General features: G+C 33.8%; 1 protein-coding gene across 1 annotated transcript in view; it reads left to right on the top strand.

The window, feature by feature from the left end:
• LOC118734427 overlaps positions 1 to 17,284 on the top strand; it is a 37,600-nt gene extending 20,316 nt beyond the window's left edge. Inside the window, exon 3 of the mRNA XM_036464149.1 lies at positions 17,208 to 17,284. Coding sequence (XP_036320042.1) covers positions 17,208 to 17,284 — 77 coding nt within the window. The remainder of the gene's footprint in view (positions 1 to 17,207) is intronic.
• The last annotated feature ends 855 nt before the right edge of the window (positions 17,285 to 18,139 follow it).

Below are 18,139 nucleotides of genomic sequence, written 5' to 3' on the forward strand. Positions count from 1 at the left end.
TGTTGAATATAATTGTTAAATGGCCAAAAAATAACAAAAAACAAATATCTAAAATTTTTAGATATTTCATCGAATTGTAGAAGGTTGCGCATCTATTCGATAAGTACCTCATTCGTTGTATGCGTTGACTGGAAAAATATAAAAATGTTTCAATATTATTGAAAAAATATATATTTTCATTAGTATAAATTGTCTTCTTAAAGAAATTTAATTTAATAATTGGTTCTGTGCAGTTATTGATTGAATTACAAAAGCTTAAAAGCTCTGGATGGCTTTTTTAAATAATTCTTTGATTTTAGTCACAAAAACTACGCTTAATCATTTACCCAGCACTTAAAGTATGTCCTTTATTGATTTTGAACACCCTTACCCTTTTCCCGAAAAAATTAGAATTTTGTATTTTTTGCCTTTGGAAAAAGTCCCACATATATTTGTATAGTGCAAATAGTGTTTACTTGCTGTGTAAAAAGCAACGTGTTCCAAGTGTGTCGTGCACTAATTACCAATAACTGCATACAATATGACAATACACACATATTCATATATGCACATACAATGTATGTACATAGTAGGTTTGATACTTAATACTCACTAAGTGACTTGTGGTTGGACTTAGGGGCGTATCGTAAATGGCTGGTGTTTATTGCAAGCGAAAGTGTGATGCAATTACAAGTATAATTATGAAGTTAGCTACTGTCGTGTGGCTAAGTGCAGACAACAACAACTCTGTGTCGCGGTTCTGGTTATGGTGGGTAACCACTGCGTATGAGTTACGTAAAGCTGATATGGTATTACGTCGCATCAATGCTCAAACGTACATATGTATGTATGTATGTACCCATTGCCACGTATCTATAGATACACTTTAAAATATTTGTAATGAGTATTTATGTGCATTTTTGGATGAGGCATGCACCCCGTAGTAAAAATATTTTAATGCTGAACGAGCAGTTATGATTCTTTATTGGCAATTCATCTTTCATATTTTCGAAGAAGCAGAGAAAACAAAAAAAAAATACGAGTACATGACGTTTGTTCGAAGTTTGTTTGCAATTTTTTTTTATGTTTTTTTTTTTTTTAATGAATGAGAATATTTTTTCAATAGTGCTGAAATTCGGAAATAATTCATTAAAGAATTAGCAAGCCCCCTTCATCATATTTCATTAAGCAATCATCTGCAGTGAACATTCCTTCTTTCGTAGTCTCTGTTAATTTCGAAAGAGAGTTCACTCTCATTTTCTTTTTACTTACTGCCTACCGCTCAGCAATCTTTCATGCTTAAATGCTCGATGAACGGTCAGGTATCGCTCCTCACTAATATCACTGCTAAAGTTAGACCATTTATATGAAAAATTCATCAGTCTTTATAAATAAACAAAAAAAGATTTAAAGTGCTTGATGAACAGAAAATGACTTAAATATGTATTTCCCATTAAAGTATAATTTCGAGAAATTTCTTCGTTAGTCATACATCGCTCCTTTCGAGTTTGGGATTTTTCCAAAACAATTTATTTTCCTGAAATTGTTTTCTTAATTTAATTCATCTAAAATTTAAGTCTTTAGAACACTTGTTTGCTTGCATCATCTGTCTAGCAAAATATTTATTTCAAAGCAAGTTGTTTGCGATGTTGCAGACAGCCAACTTTTTCTTTGGGAGCTAGTGAAAGGGAAAGAAAATAAAGAGATTCAAAAAAAGTGCAGAAGAAAAAACAGCACAAACACGAAGAAAGTTTTGTAACTTCAACTCAACATAAAAGTGGCTTTTTATGCTCACATAGTCCACCTATGTATACAACTATACCAAAACACAATTTTATTTCCAAATGCATTGCTGTTTGTCCAGCAGTTGCTTTAACGGAAGGTAGGTGGAATGGATAATAGTCATTGGTTTGGTAAAAGTGAAAAAATGAGCACTGAAAAGTGCACTTATTGAAATACTTGAGTGAATTTACGGATTTTCATTTGTTAGTTAATACTCTATTGTAATTCCCCATAAGTCGGTAGAAGAGTTTAGCTAAAATAAAAAAGGTTTACACTCCAGTGTTTCAATATTTCTTACTAAAGGCTCAGGGTCCCATTATCCTACTTTATATATATTACCGCCAGTTTGTGCCATATTTCACTTCAAATGGCCATTAATTTATTAATCTTGCACAGGGATTTTAATAAATATTTGTTACTATCTTTGACGTATACTGCTTTCTCAGTAACTAAAATTCCCTAGTATAGCGATACCTGAATGGAAGATTGAGCCATCTCAAAACGCCAATTCAAAAACGCCCTATCTCAGCACATTTTTTTCATTTCATTTTAATTCTGAGATAAGGCGTTCTTCGACCAAATTCTGAGATAAGGTGTTTTTCAATAAAATTTTGAAATAAGACCAACTGAGATAGGGCGTTTTCAAACTGCATGCCGACATAGGTCGATCTTCCACTCAGGTGTCTATATAAAGTGTCAACAACCGAATAATTTCATTTTTGTATTGCACTTTTGCTTAGTAACATGGCTCTTATTTTATTGCTTAAGGGAAAATAAGATCAAAAAAATAGCACTCTAATTGTCACTTTCATCTTTCAATTTGAAAGTTGTTGGCACATTTTTATCTCAGTACGGCATCCGCTAGCTAAGGATAGTCGACGGCCTTGATTTGGGTTATTAACATCTCCGATATTTTGTATCTTGGAACAATTTATTTGAAACAAACCTTTAATTTTGAAGAACCAAATCCAGGTATTCTGTTCCAATTATTTATTTTATTGAACTTAATATTAATATTACTTTCTACCAGGCAATGTATCTTACATTTAAAGAGCGCACTAAATTAAAACAAATGCCATATGGAAAGGGCGCAACTGCAAAAGGTACATTTCGTAAAATTTGTGAAATTTTCGATCAACATAATTGCTCTTCTGAGCCCGCTATTAAGAACTTGGTCGATAAACTTGAAACGACCGGCTCGATACATAATGTGCCAACACCAATGCGTGTTCGAACAGGTCGTTCCGGGTGTGTGGTCTGGAGGCGTGGATATCACCGACATGTGGGCTCAACAGGACGGTGCCAAATTTTACACTCAAATACATGACAAAGTAGACCCGCCAATTTGCCAAACGTCTATTGAAAATTTTGATGAAAGAAGCGCCATCTGTAACCGTGGTCGTGGTGGACATCTGTCCGATATCATTTTTCCTTAATGATTGCCAAACCGTATACTCTGTAATACAATGTGTGTTTTGAAAGACAAAGTTCTTGTTGAAAAGCCCTTTTTTTATGTGGTCTTTGACAAGAGAAATGTCAGGGGTTAATACTTTTGTAAATATTGAATGTCTTTTAAAGCATTGGCATGTATGCGTATATATACATATGTTTGTACTTACTACTGTACTGTGTTGCTTTAAACTTTTTATTTTGCTTACGCCCATTTCTACAATTTCAGACTTAACTTGCTTTACGCTTCGTTCCCACACTGTTGCTCAGCTCAACATTTGGCTACTTAGTTATTCTAGACCAAATACTTGGAGTGGTTTCCTGATTGTCAAAATGTTTTCATTTCTCAATTATTTACTTGTGAATTTTGGCACTTTTTGCAGTTGCATTTTCGCGAACTTATCCTCAGTTCTACTTCTTTGCTGTTACAATATTTGTTTGCAAACTCTTTCCTCAGTTTCTTTGTAGCTGTTTGAGCTAATGTTAGTTTAATGCGAGTTTTCAACTGCATTATAAAATTAGTTTTAGATTTTCTACATAGATTGCGCGTAGTTATTTCCTACTATTTGTGTGATTCTTGTAAGAGCAACATCTGAAAGAAAAAGAAAGTTAAAAGGGATAATTAAAGAGCAGCCATTAACCCATTTATATCCATGAGAAAATATTTTAGTCCAAATTATTTAAATATTTATTGTTTTATAATAAGGGTTAGCAAAAGTACATACAATATGTGAAATAAACTGTTATGTGTCCATTTAAAGTTTTTTTTTTTAAATTTCCGTGTGAAGAGTAAAATCGTCTAGCTTTTGGAGCTAAGTAACTCCTACGTAATTCATACAAGCACCTATCGACGCCTCTCACAACAACAAATCACAATTATTCCTTTTGTTTTGAATGAACAATAGGAGCAAGGTTCCAGCTTGGTCCTGGAAGTTGGATTTTTTGAAGTGAAAATTCGGTTTTGTTGTTGTTGTTGATTTCGATATCTTTCATTAGAAGCAATGTCAAAAGTCTTCGTCCCGGATATCCTTCAAGCATTTTGGAAGAAATCACAGCTGGCAAAAGAGGCAATTACGCGGAATGACTGATAGTTAGAGTGGGATTTTTAGTAAAAAAAACTGTTCAAAATAAATATCGGACGATGAGATGGTACAATATCCTGCAGGAATCGCCAATTTTCTTTTTTATTCAGGTCGAATACTATGCATCCAATGCTTCGAAATGTTGGGTTAGAATTCTGCAATAACGGTTAAGCCTAGTTAAATGGAATATTTAGGCACAGTAGCATTGGAACTTTGGACTTAAATTGATACCGACTCCACTTTTGACTTTTTAAAATGCAATATTTCAGATTTTTTGACTACAACTAGACTTCCAATCAACCAAAAGCCATGAAATCGTTGGTTGGATACCTCTTAACATACGTTCATCAGTAGACGAAGTAACGCAGCGGCTCAAACAAATCCACTCAATTAAAATTGATTAAAGAAAGCAACTACCTTTAGCGGGTTAAATATCGCACGATTTTTAAGACATTTTAAACAAAGAATTACCATGGTACTTAACGATTGCTGGAGGGATGGCAAATGTGGATCCATTTCAAAAATTAAAAATCTATTGACATCGATTTGGTGCAAAGCTCGCAAAGCAATGCTCAAATATATATGTATGTATGTATGCATACGAAACTTGTTGAAAGAAGTTCACTGCAATGTTATTCATAAAAGTTAGAGCAAAAACTGGCATTTTTGCCAATGATATTGCAGTGAAGGAAAACTGTTAGCGCTGTATTCGTATATCGCGACAAAAACCGTCAGCGACTTAATGCCATATTTTATGCTCTACTTCATTTTTTTTTTTTTTTGAGTTCACTCCAAAGAAGAAGCAACGGATTGGGAAAAGTAACGCACAAAAACGGATTTACGCTTATTGTGCGCGAAAAACTTCTCTAAAGGAGGGCGGCAATAGGAGGATAAAGATATTGAAGAAATAATCGGTAATTTGTACGCGACGATATGAAAGAAAAATAAAATGTCTATTCAGCAAAAGTGTAGGAAATATGATTGATTAGTGCTTTTGAAGAAATGAGATATCACAGAAAAGGAATTAAAAGGAGTAAAGTGAAGTTTACAATTGATTAGAGTATTTTATAAGTAAATGGGTAGAAATAGCAAAGTTAGTACTTATTGTACTTTGAAATTATAATTTCTACTAAAATTAACGTTGGCGTGCTATCCCGACTACAAACTTATAAGACAGTGCTAAGATTGTAATCGAAAAAGAAAACCACCTTGAGTTTTGGCCTCCTTTCTTCCCCACATTGAGTGTTGAGAGCTCCAAATGCATTAGATAAGAAAATTCTCTGATTCAATATATAAAAACTAGTGAACCCACATTACGTTAAAATGCGCAAAATTGAATTTCGAAAACTAAAAAAATACTCCAAATGCTAGTTAGAGTTAAAAGCGATCTGAGTGCCATATTTCATCTAAATCCGTGAAGTAGTTTCTTAGTGAAACACTTGTACTGATAGAAAAAATGTACTAACCTCAAAAAAATAACACCTTATCACACAACACCAGGCCAAGGTTTTTAATTTCACTTCACATTTTTGAAATTCGAAAGCACGGTGCAAATCTAATGACCTAAAAGTATTTTCGAACTGAAATCGTCTTACATCTCTTTCTTCCGATTTTTTTTGTGATACATTTTTCAAGTAACTGTGGCAACCCCGCTAAATATAGTTCAGAAACAAAGCCTTTCAAGCCAATTTTGAGTGATATCCATCTTTTAATAATTAATTTAGCTTGTTAAATAATTTCAAGTTGATTTATAAACACATTTCAACACTCTTGAAACCCCTCAAAAATATTCTAAATATTCAAACAAAACATTTCTTAAATACTCTTTCGTTTGACACCCACATTTTATTATTTCAAATAACCTGCTTATTAGTTAACTAAGTTCGACTTTTTAAACAGGTGGAAACTCTCTTAAATATATTTCAGAAATAAAGCCTTTTCAACCACATTTCGATTGATACCCATCTCTTAATAATTCATAAAAATTTTTAAATAATTTTAATGTCACTTTTTTAACACGTGGTAACCCTTCAAAATGTTCAAACTAAGGATTTCTTAAGACTATTTCATATGGAAACTGGTATTTTCATACTTCATTTAACATGTATTTAAGTTATTTAAATTAAATTTTTCGAACAGGTGGCAACCCTTCTATAGTTAAGTTAAGAAAAAACTTTTAAAACCCATTCCAATGGATACGCATTTTGTAATAATTAATTTATTTTTTTAAGTAATTTTAATTTAATTTTTTAAAAGGTGGCAACTGTTTTCGAAAAAGTACAACCTTATTGTTCATTTATAGTCCAAACCTTTTAATTTAACACTTCATTTTTGAAAATCGAACAAACGGTGCAAATCTGATGATCTGGAAAAAAAATCTCTTCGCGTATTACATATAAAGATGCGACGAACTACGTCCGTTGGAGCTTATTTTTGCTGCGAGTCAGAAACAGTTAAAGCCGACCAGTTATGGGAAGGAATAAAAAAGTAAGGTATTGGTATTTAAGTTCAGTTTTTCAGTTTCAACCCCATTAATTTCGGTGTTCCACGCACAGAGCTCCTTACTGAGGGCGAAGTCGCCACCCTCCTCCAGAAAAATGTCAAGTTCTTTAGGTGGATCGGCGTCATGGACCCTAGACGGCTATTCATGGTCTGTAGTGTTCGCCGGATGGTTTTCACTTAATCCCGCTGTATGCTATAGCACCGAAGAAAATTAGCTTTCTCAATACTCTCATCAGGAGACATACTATTTGTCTGTGACTCCCAAGACTCTGTGATACCGAGACCCCAGTTTTACATTGGAATGCTTTGGTTGTTGTCGCGAAGATAATTTGCTAGCATCCCGCTGAAGACTTTCTTGTGGGGGAGCCAATTGCGAGGTCTCGGGTTCCTCGACGGGCGAACCTTATTAGTCTTCTCCTAAATACCTGCAAAAAAGATCAAATTTATAAATATTCAAACCTTCAAAAATGTTAATCGGTCGATGATACAGTAACGAATATGTATATATATATCTCACCTAGGTAGAATATTATCTTAAGGCGGTGGAGCAGATACCTATGTGTACACCCACAAAAATATAGAGCGGCACGTAAAGCGAGATCGAACCAATTTCATCGGAAACCAATCACAGAGCTATCAAAATAGCGATCAACCCCATAGTACATATGTACATGCATACGAGTATGTATCTATGTAGGAAAAGCATATTTGTCGTTTTTATCATAATTTTCTGTGACTTTCCATACAAAAACCTAAAACAAGCAGCACCTGACATCGACCGCCCACAGCGACGACCACGTGATCAGCAAACACTAAAACGAGTAGTCATAAATTTATTGAATCTACAGTAAAACCATGTTAGCCACCAACAAAAGCAACCAATATAGCATCTCCACATCGCTAAAACCGCCGAGTGCCGAGTGCCGTGAGTGTGGACAAAACCGTTTTTTTTTTGCTGACAGCCAGTAACAGTCCAAGCTACCAAAAGGATCTGATTATGGGCAAACATATTGGGAGTCTGCCAATATTTAAAGTGGGCAGCGAAATTTAAATGAAAAAAGTGCATTTTCAATTTGAATATTGGGCAGTAATCGCCAAAGGCGCCATGAATCGAGACACACACAGCAATTGAGTCTAATGTAGGCTTTGCCCGGTTGGTGGTATAGTGAGTTTATGTTGCTATTGTTGTATTTGCTGCGACAGCTATGATTACTTTATGCTTGTATTGTTGAGTGAGAGCAGCGCGCCGAAATTCAAATTGGCGAAATTGGTGAAATTTTGAATTTTCAATTGAAATGCGCTGAACTGAATGAATACGGCATACACACATAAATAGTATTTGCTCGAGGCCATTACACAAACACATTGGAAAACTTACGTACATAAATACATATGTATTTACATAAATATGTGCAGCATAAATGCCATTTTGTTTGCGGATGAGCTGAAAAATTATGAAGTCGAAATGAAACGTCAACGAACCGGAATAAATGATTGAATGAGTGAATGAACCAAACTTAATTTGCGCTAACAAGCGAATGGGAGATAGAAGTGAACGGAGTAGTAAGAAGGGGTCAGTTTAATAAACAGAATTGGTGTATGAAAATGATTCGGGTTTTAAATATTAAATAAAATTAGTGCTAATGTTTCTACTAGTTGTCTTTTATAATTTCAAAATGTTTTATTTTAGATGCTTTCCCGTCGCATTCGTCAGTATAACGGGGCTACCATGTCAAACTATCGAATGTTCCATTTTCGATACCTTGCACATGCGTTAAGAATGATACTTTAGTTGGAAAATCGCAGAGTTTCTAGCCTTCTTAGATACTGGCTTTAACAAAGTGTCGCAGCGCACACATTTTCCAAATGACAACAACATTTTTCAAAACAATTTTTTTTTTCCTCTTCTGAAAAGTACCCCTTTTCACATTTGATAGTTTGAGATGGTAGCGATGATATGATCGCCATACTCTCAGGTTTCCGTTTGTGTGCTATTAGATCTGGTGCCTGTAAGATTTTTAAAAGTCTATCACAACTCATACAAAATTGTATTCATGCCATCGTCCCTTATCACAGTTTCTAGTATTTTTTAAGTGATGCTAATTAAATATTTAAAATTTCAAGTAACCAAGCATCTTGTAAAACTTCCTTTGCTTTAAATTCCAACCTTTGCGCAGTCATCTGTTAAGTAAAAACCACTGCTAATTGGCCGGACCCCGACTACCCTTCTTGGCTCAAATAAAAGCAATTAAAACTTTCTACATTCGCGAAATTGCGCCGACGACACCCTTTCGCAGGCGGCACTAAGTCAGACAAATGTTGCATTCTGCATAGTTAAAACAAATTGCTAGCTCTGCAGTTTGAATACAACTATGAAGCGGAGAGAGAGAGCTATTTAGCAACTACCCTTGCTTTTTTCGCGTTTCTGCTACTCTTTTCCAACAATTTGTCGAGACTTTTCGCTGCAATAGACAGCGCAACTCCGCAGCTCTCCGCGCGGCGGCAGCAACCGCTTTGCGTAGTTTGTACGGCTGCAGCAACAATGAAGTGTCACTTAAAAGGAGCAAATGAGCTTAGTTATGTTTTATTTTATTTTTGCTTTAATTTTTCAAAAGTTCCGACGCCGGCAACAAATAAGATTAAGCTATTGCCAAGGCTAAGCCGAAGTATGCTGACATTGCACGCCACCAGTGGACGGTGGGTGGGTGGTAGTCGGTGTTGATCTCATTATGAATTTAATTTATTGCGCGCAGGTAGAATGTAATTAAATACCGTGAAATTAAAATTTGTTGCTATTAACGATGGTACACTGTCTAGTAGTTATGCTAAGTGAGATGGGTGATCATTTACAGTTAAAATTAAGCTTAATTATATGAAGTGATGAGGAACAACTTTGTTGGTATGACACTGCGTATGAGTGCCGCGCGTGTGCTATTGGAAGACAAAGGGGTTTTATTGTGAAGTGAAAAATTATTTGCATTTCATATTGTTCCTTAGGATTATTTTTAGTGTTGGCAAGTATCGAGTACTTTTGAGGATCGAGTTCTTTGGTATCGATACTTTTAAGGATCGGGCATTTTTGAGAAAACTTTGGGGTACTCAGTATAGATACTTTTAAAAATAGGGTACTATCGATCCTTTTGAGAATCGAGTTCTGAGTACTTCAAGTAAATAATTATTATGATTGCGATTACATACGATAACGATTATTATAACGATATTGATAACGATTACGATAACGGTAATGATGACGGTTATGACAAAGATAAAATAGTTACGATAACGAAAAAAAAAATTAAGGATACAATACCGATTAAAATCACGATGATGATAGCGATTTTGATAAATATTACAATAACAATAAAGATCTTGATGACGATAACTATTTTGACAAAGCATACGATAACCCATATGATGACGGTTAGGATAGCGATAACCGTTTTGATATAAAATACTATAAGGCTTACGATAAGTATAACAATTACGATTACAATTATAAATACGATAATTATTTCGATAACGTTTACGAAATGATTATGATAACGATTACGCTTACTGATGCGTTTACTAAGCCTTTTCGTTGGCTTTTAACAACGAAATCATTCCTATAGGCGATGTTAAAAATAAATATTTCCGCAAAATTTATCTAGGAGAAATTCTGGTAACTTTTTGAAAATTTTAAAACTGTAATCAAATCGTACAATACCGGTGATTTAGAATTCGGATAACCCAAATGTGGTACTGTTAAATAGTGTAAAGGGTGCTTCTATGTGTACATTTTTTTTATTATTAATCAGTTCAAAGTAATACCAAGCCATGACAGCTTTTGCATTTGCTTATGGCGCTCAAATGAAGAAGACATACAAATCTACTGCAGCAAGGAACAATATCATGTAATTTTCATGGTGAAATTTACAAATTTTGTTGAAATTGATGCACCATTAGTTACCAGGCTTCTGCTGCCTTCACACAAGAAAACTCGCTAAAGCTAGTGCTGACAAGATTTCGAGACTGTTTTTTTTTATATGTTAAATTTGTCTTGAAGACGTGCTTATTTGTCCGTACTTATAAGTATTTGTTTGGTTGCCTTAATTAATGTTACAGAATTTGCCTTTGACAGAAGATTTTTTTTTCTCGGCAGAAAGTAAGTTAAGAATTAATAACCTTACATCAGTCTGCGATATTTTAGTGATAAAAAGTTACTATTTGTTGTGTAATTTACATTAGTCGGGAAAGTTACATACATATGTAGGAAACAAACTTACAAAAGTAGAAATCAAAGCAGTATTCACTCTCACCAAAATGCATTGACAAGATTGAAAACTTATAAGTGGAAAATTCAGAAAAGTGGAGTTTTTAGCCAGAGCTGCCCTGTGTCAAAATTCAATGAACTTGGAAGTTTTAATTTGCTCTGGAAAGCTGTAATACTTTATAATTATAAAATATTTTCGATTAGTTAAGCAACAAGCGTTTGATGTTGGAACACATTTGATTACAAAAACATATTTAGCTGTGGAACTGCGAGTACTTGGTACAGTTGCTCATGGAGTGCACTTACATATGTATCCTACGTTGAATGTATGTATGTATGTACCTAACATAGTTTTGCCGCATCTCAGGATTTGCAATGTTTGTATGTTTATGCAAATTTATGCGAAACTAGACTGTAAGCACATACATGCATACATATGTACGTGTGCAAATTATTTATGTATACATATATGTATGCATATATTTAGAATGTCAGAACTATGAATGAAAATTAATTGACAGTGCAAATGTCACTTACACTTTATAAATGAAGGCAGCAATTAACTATGACAATTGTCCAATGAATATAGAGGAGCAAAACACAGGCATATGTTCTCATTTGTATTTACGCTTCTCAAAAGAGCATGGACTGAACGATAGGATGTTCACTGACCAAAATAAAACTGAGTTTGAAAATTAGGTGAATGACTTAAAATAAATATGTTCTATTTTTTTGAGATCTCGTATAAAATTTCATTGTCGGTCACAAAAAAAAAAATATAGCAAAATTTCAATGAACACAATTTTATTTTTTAAACGATTAAATATAACACATAAATAAAAAACCTTCGTAGCTCATTTAATTTTAGTACAATAAAGTATAATAAAGTGCAAGTTGGTGTAGCCATTGAGTTTTGGCAATTCTGTTTGTTAAAGGTGTCGCTCATTTTCCTCCATATGAAAAAAAAACATCAAATATATTTCGTATGAAAAAAGTACTGCACTCGCACTTTAGAATACTAAAATTTAAAAAATTTGCAGCCTATTTATTTGTTTGGTATATTTAATTATTTACAAAAAATATTTTTTTTTTTCATTGAAAATTATTATATTTGCGAGCGCTAACTGAAAAATTAACATAGAAGGCTGAAATTTTGCCACAATTTTTTTTTTTGTGACCAACAGCGAAATTTTCATACTCCACTGCAAAAAAATTGCCATTTTATTTAACACAGTCTAATATGTACATACATATGCATACAAATTAATTTCAAAACCATGAAAATGGTATTTTCTTAAGATACTCCACTTCATTGTTTCTAGTCAGCTAAATAAATTTCCAATATTTTTCAATTGCAGGAAAGTGCGTCTATTTGCATTTCTGATTCGGCATCCTACCATATTTTTACATCCCACTTTATTAAAGTTAAATTTTCGGCGATCCATAAACTTTAAAAGTGAATGACTGCATTTTGTGTTCCATGATGGGCGCTGTGGTGTGCCGCTTTTGTTTATTTCATTTTATTCGCATAATGTACGTGACACCAAGTAATAACCATAAAAGTTTATTTCATTTCACAGAGAATCTTAATTTAGTCAGCTGGTTGACAGCTCATGTACTCTTTATTAAGCTAATAGAACCAGCGAACCAACAGAGAGCACACACACAATCGGACAAAACATATCTACTCACTGGCAATAAAAATGTTTTTTTGCTCTCAACTTTGACAAATAAAAGCAGGAGAATGCTTAGGTTATTTTATATACATAAATGCGTACAGATTTATATGTGTGTGTGTTAAAATATATGTATGCAAATAATGATATTTAACTAGCTTATGGGAGCCATAAAGTAGCAGACAAATGTTAGTAGATTTAAGTGAAAGTAAATTTGGTTTTCTCTACATGAAAAGCTTTGTTAGGGAACGTGATTTCATTGTAAGCAGAAATGCATTCATATATTGTTATGAAGAATTGGTGGTGGCTTTGGAAGAGTGAAACTATGAATTTTAAATTTTGCTTTGGCTTTTGTGTAAAATTCTCTGAGTTTTTATCAACACTTTGAGAGTCTAATGCTGGCTGTGATGCATTGAAATGGTTTTTATTTGCATGATAAGTACAGCAAGACTGTTAGTTGTTTGAAACTTAAGTTCATACCGCAACTAAATAAGCCCTGTATTATTTTTATAATTATCTTGTCACACTAAGAGCAATATCAAGCTTATCTAAACTATTTTCATCCAAGGACAACTTCGTGCCCTTTCTTTCCTCAAACAAGCTTGCTGCCAAAAACAATGAGTATAAATATCAAGCTTACAATAACAAAACACTACGGCCTTAGGGAAAGTCCTTAAATAGAACCAGCTGACGATACTTAGGATAATAGGCAGGAAAAAGTTTGAAAGTCCTACACCATTGCCTGTTTTGTAAAATAAAATCAGGCATTCCGGAGCTTAAAATAAGTTGTGAAAAAGTTATGGTGGCCAGCTTAGTTATTTTATTAGACGCATCTAAACTTTAAATTTAAAAATTCGGGGTACAGTAATCTAATTTCTAATTAGTTAAGTAGTTAATTTCTAACTATAAATATATATCAAGCCATCGTTTATAACTACATGCACTTTTCTTATCAGCTGGATATTTACCAACAAAGCGTCATCAAATGGGGGAATCTCATTCGAGGATTGTTCACCGCTTTTCCAAATCCCTGCACACAACCACATTGTGTGGTTTACGATGTCAAATGTTATGTACAACTATTTTAATTATGTCTCCAGTTATATGTCTTCCTGTCTACGTAAATTTCTACAGAGTATCTCAATAAATTGTTTGATGGAAGCAATTATAACTATACGTTGAGTTCATTTATTAGCAATTAAAACAATATTCTTTATTAAAATAGCATCCTTTATTAAATTACTGTTCATTAACAAATTTATTAGTATTTACATATAAACACACAAACGTGCAATGTGCTTCGTACGCACTCTCAGACAATTAACATCAACAATCACTGTCAAATTTACACTCTATAGTGTTTAGTTGCAACTCTACTTACAATTATTATGAACCTGGCGTTCACTGGTGTGCGACATGACGTATGAGTGACATGAAATTGTCATGAGTGTGGTGTACATTGCTCATAGAGACTGAAGTGTCAATTAAGTGAAGTAAGTTTTGTATCAAGATACCATAAGACTAAAAATATATACATACAAACATTTATTGACCACGTAAGTAATCCAAAGCAGTTTCGAAAGTGCAAATATTAATATCAAATACTAAATATACCAACAAATGTTGTTTTGCACTATTATAAATTAGTTCGAGAATTTAAACATTTTTTATTTTCAATAATTTAAAAAATAAGAGCTTAAGAAACTTCTCTATGAATAAAGATTTTTCTTATTAAAAAACCAAGTAAGAAAATTTCTTCTTAATTTAAGAAGATGTGTACATGAGACCAAGACAACCAAAATAGTTTATATAAGAAAAAAAAACTAAATATTAAAAAAAAAATACTAAAAGTTAACTATAATTTTCGTTTGTAAGGCTTCAGTGGTAAATCTACACAGTTGAACTGTACGCGCAACGAGAACTTTTTTAAATGGCACACCAGCTTATTTTTCAGACCGCTCAATCAGGAGATATTCTCTTTCTGAAATTTCATTGTGAAAGTACACATCGTCGATGAATTCGCAAACCCTATCAGTTGCAACCACCTTAGTTCCCGTAGTGATAAAAATGAGTTTGGTAATTCTGAATTACAGGCATCGGACCTCAGGCATAAAGATCGTAAAATTGAGAATCCAACAGCAGATTTGTAAAATAACAGCTATGAAGTTAAAACTACGCTCAACTCTGTTAAAAAGAATTCATTTTTAGTGCTCCTGTAAAATGTTAGTGGCGTATTTTTTTTTTTTTTTTTTTGAAAACGCTTCAGAGGTATGGATGTAGTATTATTCTCATTGTTCTCTGAGAAGTCTAAAAAAAATTTACCTTTCTATTTGTAGATAATGCCGAAAATCTTGATCGAATTTTTGGCAAAGTAAAATTTTCAAAATTTTTTTCACAATTGAAAGCACTTTAAGTTCCGTGGAAATCTTTGCGTGGCGCAAATGCTCTTTTAATAATAATAATAGATTGGCACTTACACAATATGTTAGTGTTTGGCCGAGTTTCTCCTCCGATTTGTAGCGATTGTATTTTTATGAGAACCTTTTTTTCATGGAAGAAATATACTCGGAGGTTTGCTTATAATAACTTTTTTATGCTTTCTTATTTTTTGTTGTCGGAAGCTGGTCTTGAACCCAGGCCTGCGAATGTCAGTGCGCTGTGCTAACCACAGTGGCCGAGATGCCCTTAAGACTTTATAATTCGTCTTGCATATTTTTCGCATGGAATTTAAAGACCGTACCGGATATGGCATTTGAAATGACTACAACTAACAAAATTTATTTAAAACTACGAAATTCGTATTTTCCATATAAATTGTTGCAGATGATAATATACGGTAACTTTTTCTTTTTAATATTTAGTTTCAAAGGCAAAAAAGAAATCCCTTAAAAAGACGCAAAATTCCGAATAGTCCCGGCAGCACGAAATTTTCCAAACCATCTCAAAAGTTAAGCCCTAAATTTCCGAACAAATTTTGAATAATCCTGAGAAAATCTTTATAGGTGAAAAAAACCCATGTTTTTATTTATTAGCAAACGCGAAAATTACACAAAAAACGCCGTGACACATAAACCTAATTTTGGGTCGTAGATTACAGATGTGTATACACTTTTTCTAGAGCAGGCCCTTACTCAAGACATTTTCATTTTAAGTTTACATTGTGAATGAAAAAAATCAAACTCTGCAACTCCCAAGAAAAACTTAACTAAAATGACGCACAACAAAGGGAAACGGTATTTTCTTCTACCAAAATTTCTTAAATCAGTATGCAGCTCTCAAGAAAAAAAAGATCAGTCCAGCGCCTTCGTCTAGACCTGCGGGCTGGGTCGGAGCCACAGCCGCTAAACTTAAACGTAGAATACGTGATATTATTAAGATCCCATTCAAGCTAAAAACGGTACATGAAATATTCGTTTTGATATTATAAAATGAAGTAGCAACCCTTCTACATGCAGTCTGGAAATTAAGTTTCTTCAAAGCAATTTTGATTAGACTATTATTATTTTATTTTAAGAACTCCGCCAAAGTATTTCGGAATACATTAAGATTAACGTGAGCTGGTGCTATTCGAAAATACCTTTAAAAGGAGTTTCTATGAATAAAATTAGTTTAAACAATTTTTTTTTTGTTTAAATAACATAAGAAGATAAATATAAGAGTTTACTCTTAAAAAGCCTGCATAAAAATGTTTACAAAATGGATTCAAAATAATGAAATTTTTGAGATGTTTTTAAATCGGACAACTCTTTTTGAAGAGGCAGTGTAATAAAGGTACATTTTTCAAATTATTGTTGTTTAAACCCGTTAAAACTAAAACTGTTAAAGCTTTCAAACATTGAACCTATAAATTCGATTAAATTAAAATTGTTAATGCAATGTGTTTAAAAGAATCTTTAATTCTCCACACAAGTTTGCTTATTGCTGCAAAACCTAATTCAAACCGCTACACGCGTTTTCCAAAAACAAAACACAATTTAAAAAATTAGTTCAACAAAAAAAATTCTAAGCCACTACAACCGAAAAAGTAAACAGATAAACTAATTTTCGCACGTACAAAGCATAAAGTTGCCAAGTCAGCCAACCGCAGCGCCCACAACTCCCAACTTTATCAAATTTTAATTTTTTCAGTTCCCAATTTTAGTTGTTGTTTTTGCAATACTTTTTTTTCGACATACCTAAAACGCAGCAAAACCAGCAAACAAGGGCCAAGCAGCCATAAATTAACTAAATTTACATGAAAAACAGTCGAAGCTGCGTACAAATAACCGCATAAGCTTGTTTGTCCTCATTGACAGGCGAATGCGCGCTCGCCCAAAACTAGACTAACAACAACTGCGAGTAGGTAGTACCTACCTACGAGTACTAAATATGTAAAGCGCGGATAAACAACAGCCGACACAACCGCATAAAAGCTGCTCTACTGCCCGTTGAACAGCTGCCAAATTTCGTAATGAATAAAAGTACATTTCGTTGTTGAACATTGAGTAATAATCAATGGCGGTGGTGGCGGCGGTGGCGGCGGCGGTGGCGCCGGCGGTAACAGGAGTGGCGCGCATCAATGAACCAGCCAGCGCAGTTGAATTGTTTGTACGCATTGGTAAGTATGAATTGTTGTTTTTGTAAGCTGTTTATGTTGGTTCTACAAAAATGCGGGCTCGGGCGCGGGCGAGGTGGGGGCGGTCAAATTGCAATTGGCGAAATTTGAATTTTCAATTGAAATGCGCTCAATCGAATGAACTCGAATTGATGAAATTTTATGGTTGACAGCGGCGGCTACACAAATATTGATGCGATAATGTAGTTAGATAAGAATAATTAAAACATTATTTTTGGAAATCCGCTAGATCGTTAAATACATGCGTTTTGCTGTAAGCAGCATTCATTAATTTGGTAAAGCTAGTTTTATGTGGGATTTAAGTATAAATTGTTTACTCGGGAACTAGATGCGGATATTTAATATATAGTAAATTTTAAAGATAGGCTGGATTTACTCTTCACTTAAGCGTTGGATAACCTTCGTTGCGCTTTTTTTACCATAAGAGATCAAGTTAAGGAGGTGGTGGTTTTTTCCGTACGCAGTTTGGAAATTTGTATCCGTAATTGGTCCAAGGATGTGGACAGCGATTGTCAACCATTGAGACAGATTACAGCTGTAACCAGGTAGGCTGTGTTCGCAAATTGGATTTATAAGTATCCCCAGATTGGCGAACTACGCCTTTATTGCAGAGGTTTTCGGGGTATTTATAAGACCAAACGTAAGTCACGGACCTTTGAAATGATTGTTATAATGACCAAAAGCGATAGGTTTCAAGTTTTAGATCGGTTTTCATGTTCAGTAGTAGTCATTGAATTCGAGAGTTTTACAAAGATCGAAGAGCAAAACCGGCCGGCCAGTATATTTAATATTAATGCGGTTT

This window comes from Rhagoletis pomonella, unplaced genomic scaffold (assembly GCF_013731165.1).
Source record: "Rhagoletis pomonella isolate Grant_MI unplaced genomic scaffold, Rhpom_1.0 Rhpom_scaffold_00002, whole genome shotgun sequence".
NCBI classification, from domain to species: domain Eukaryota; kingdom Metazoa; phylum Arthropoda; class Insecta; order Diptera; family Tephritidae; genus Rhagoletis; species Rhagoletis pomonella.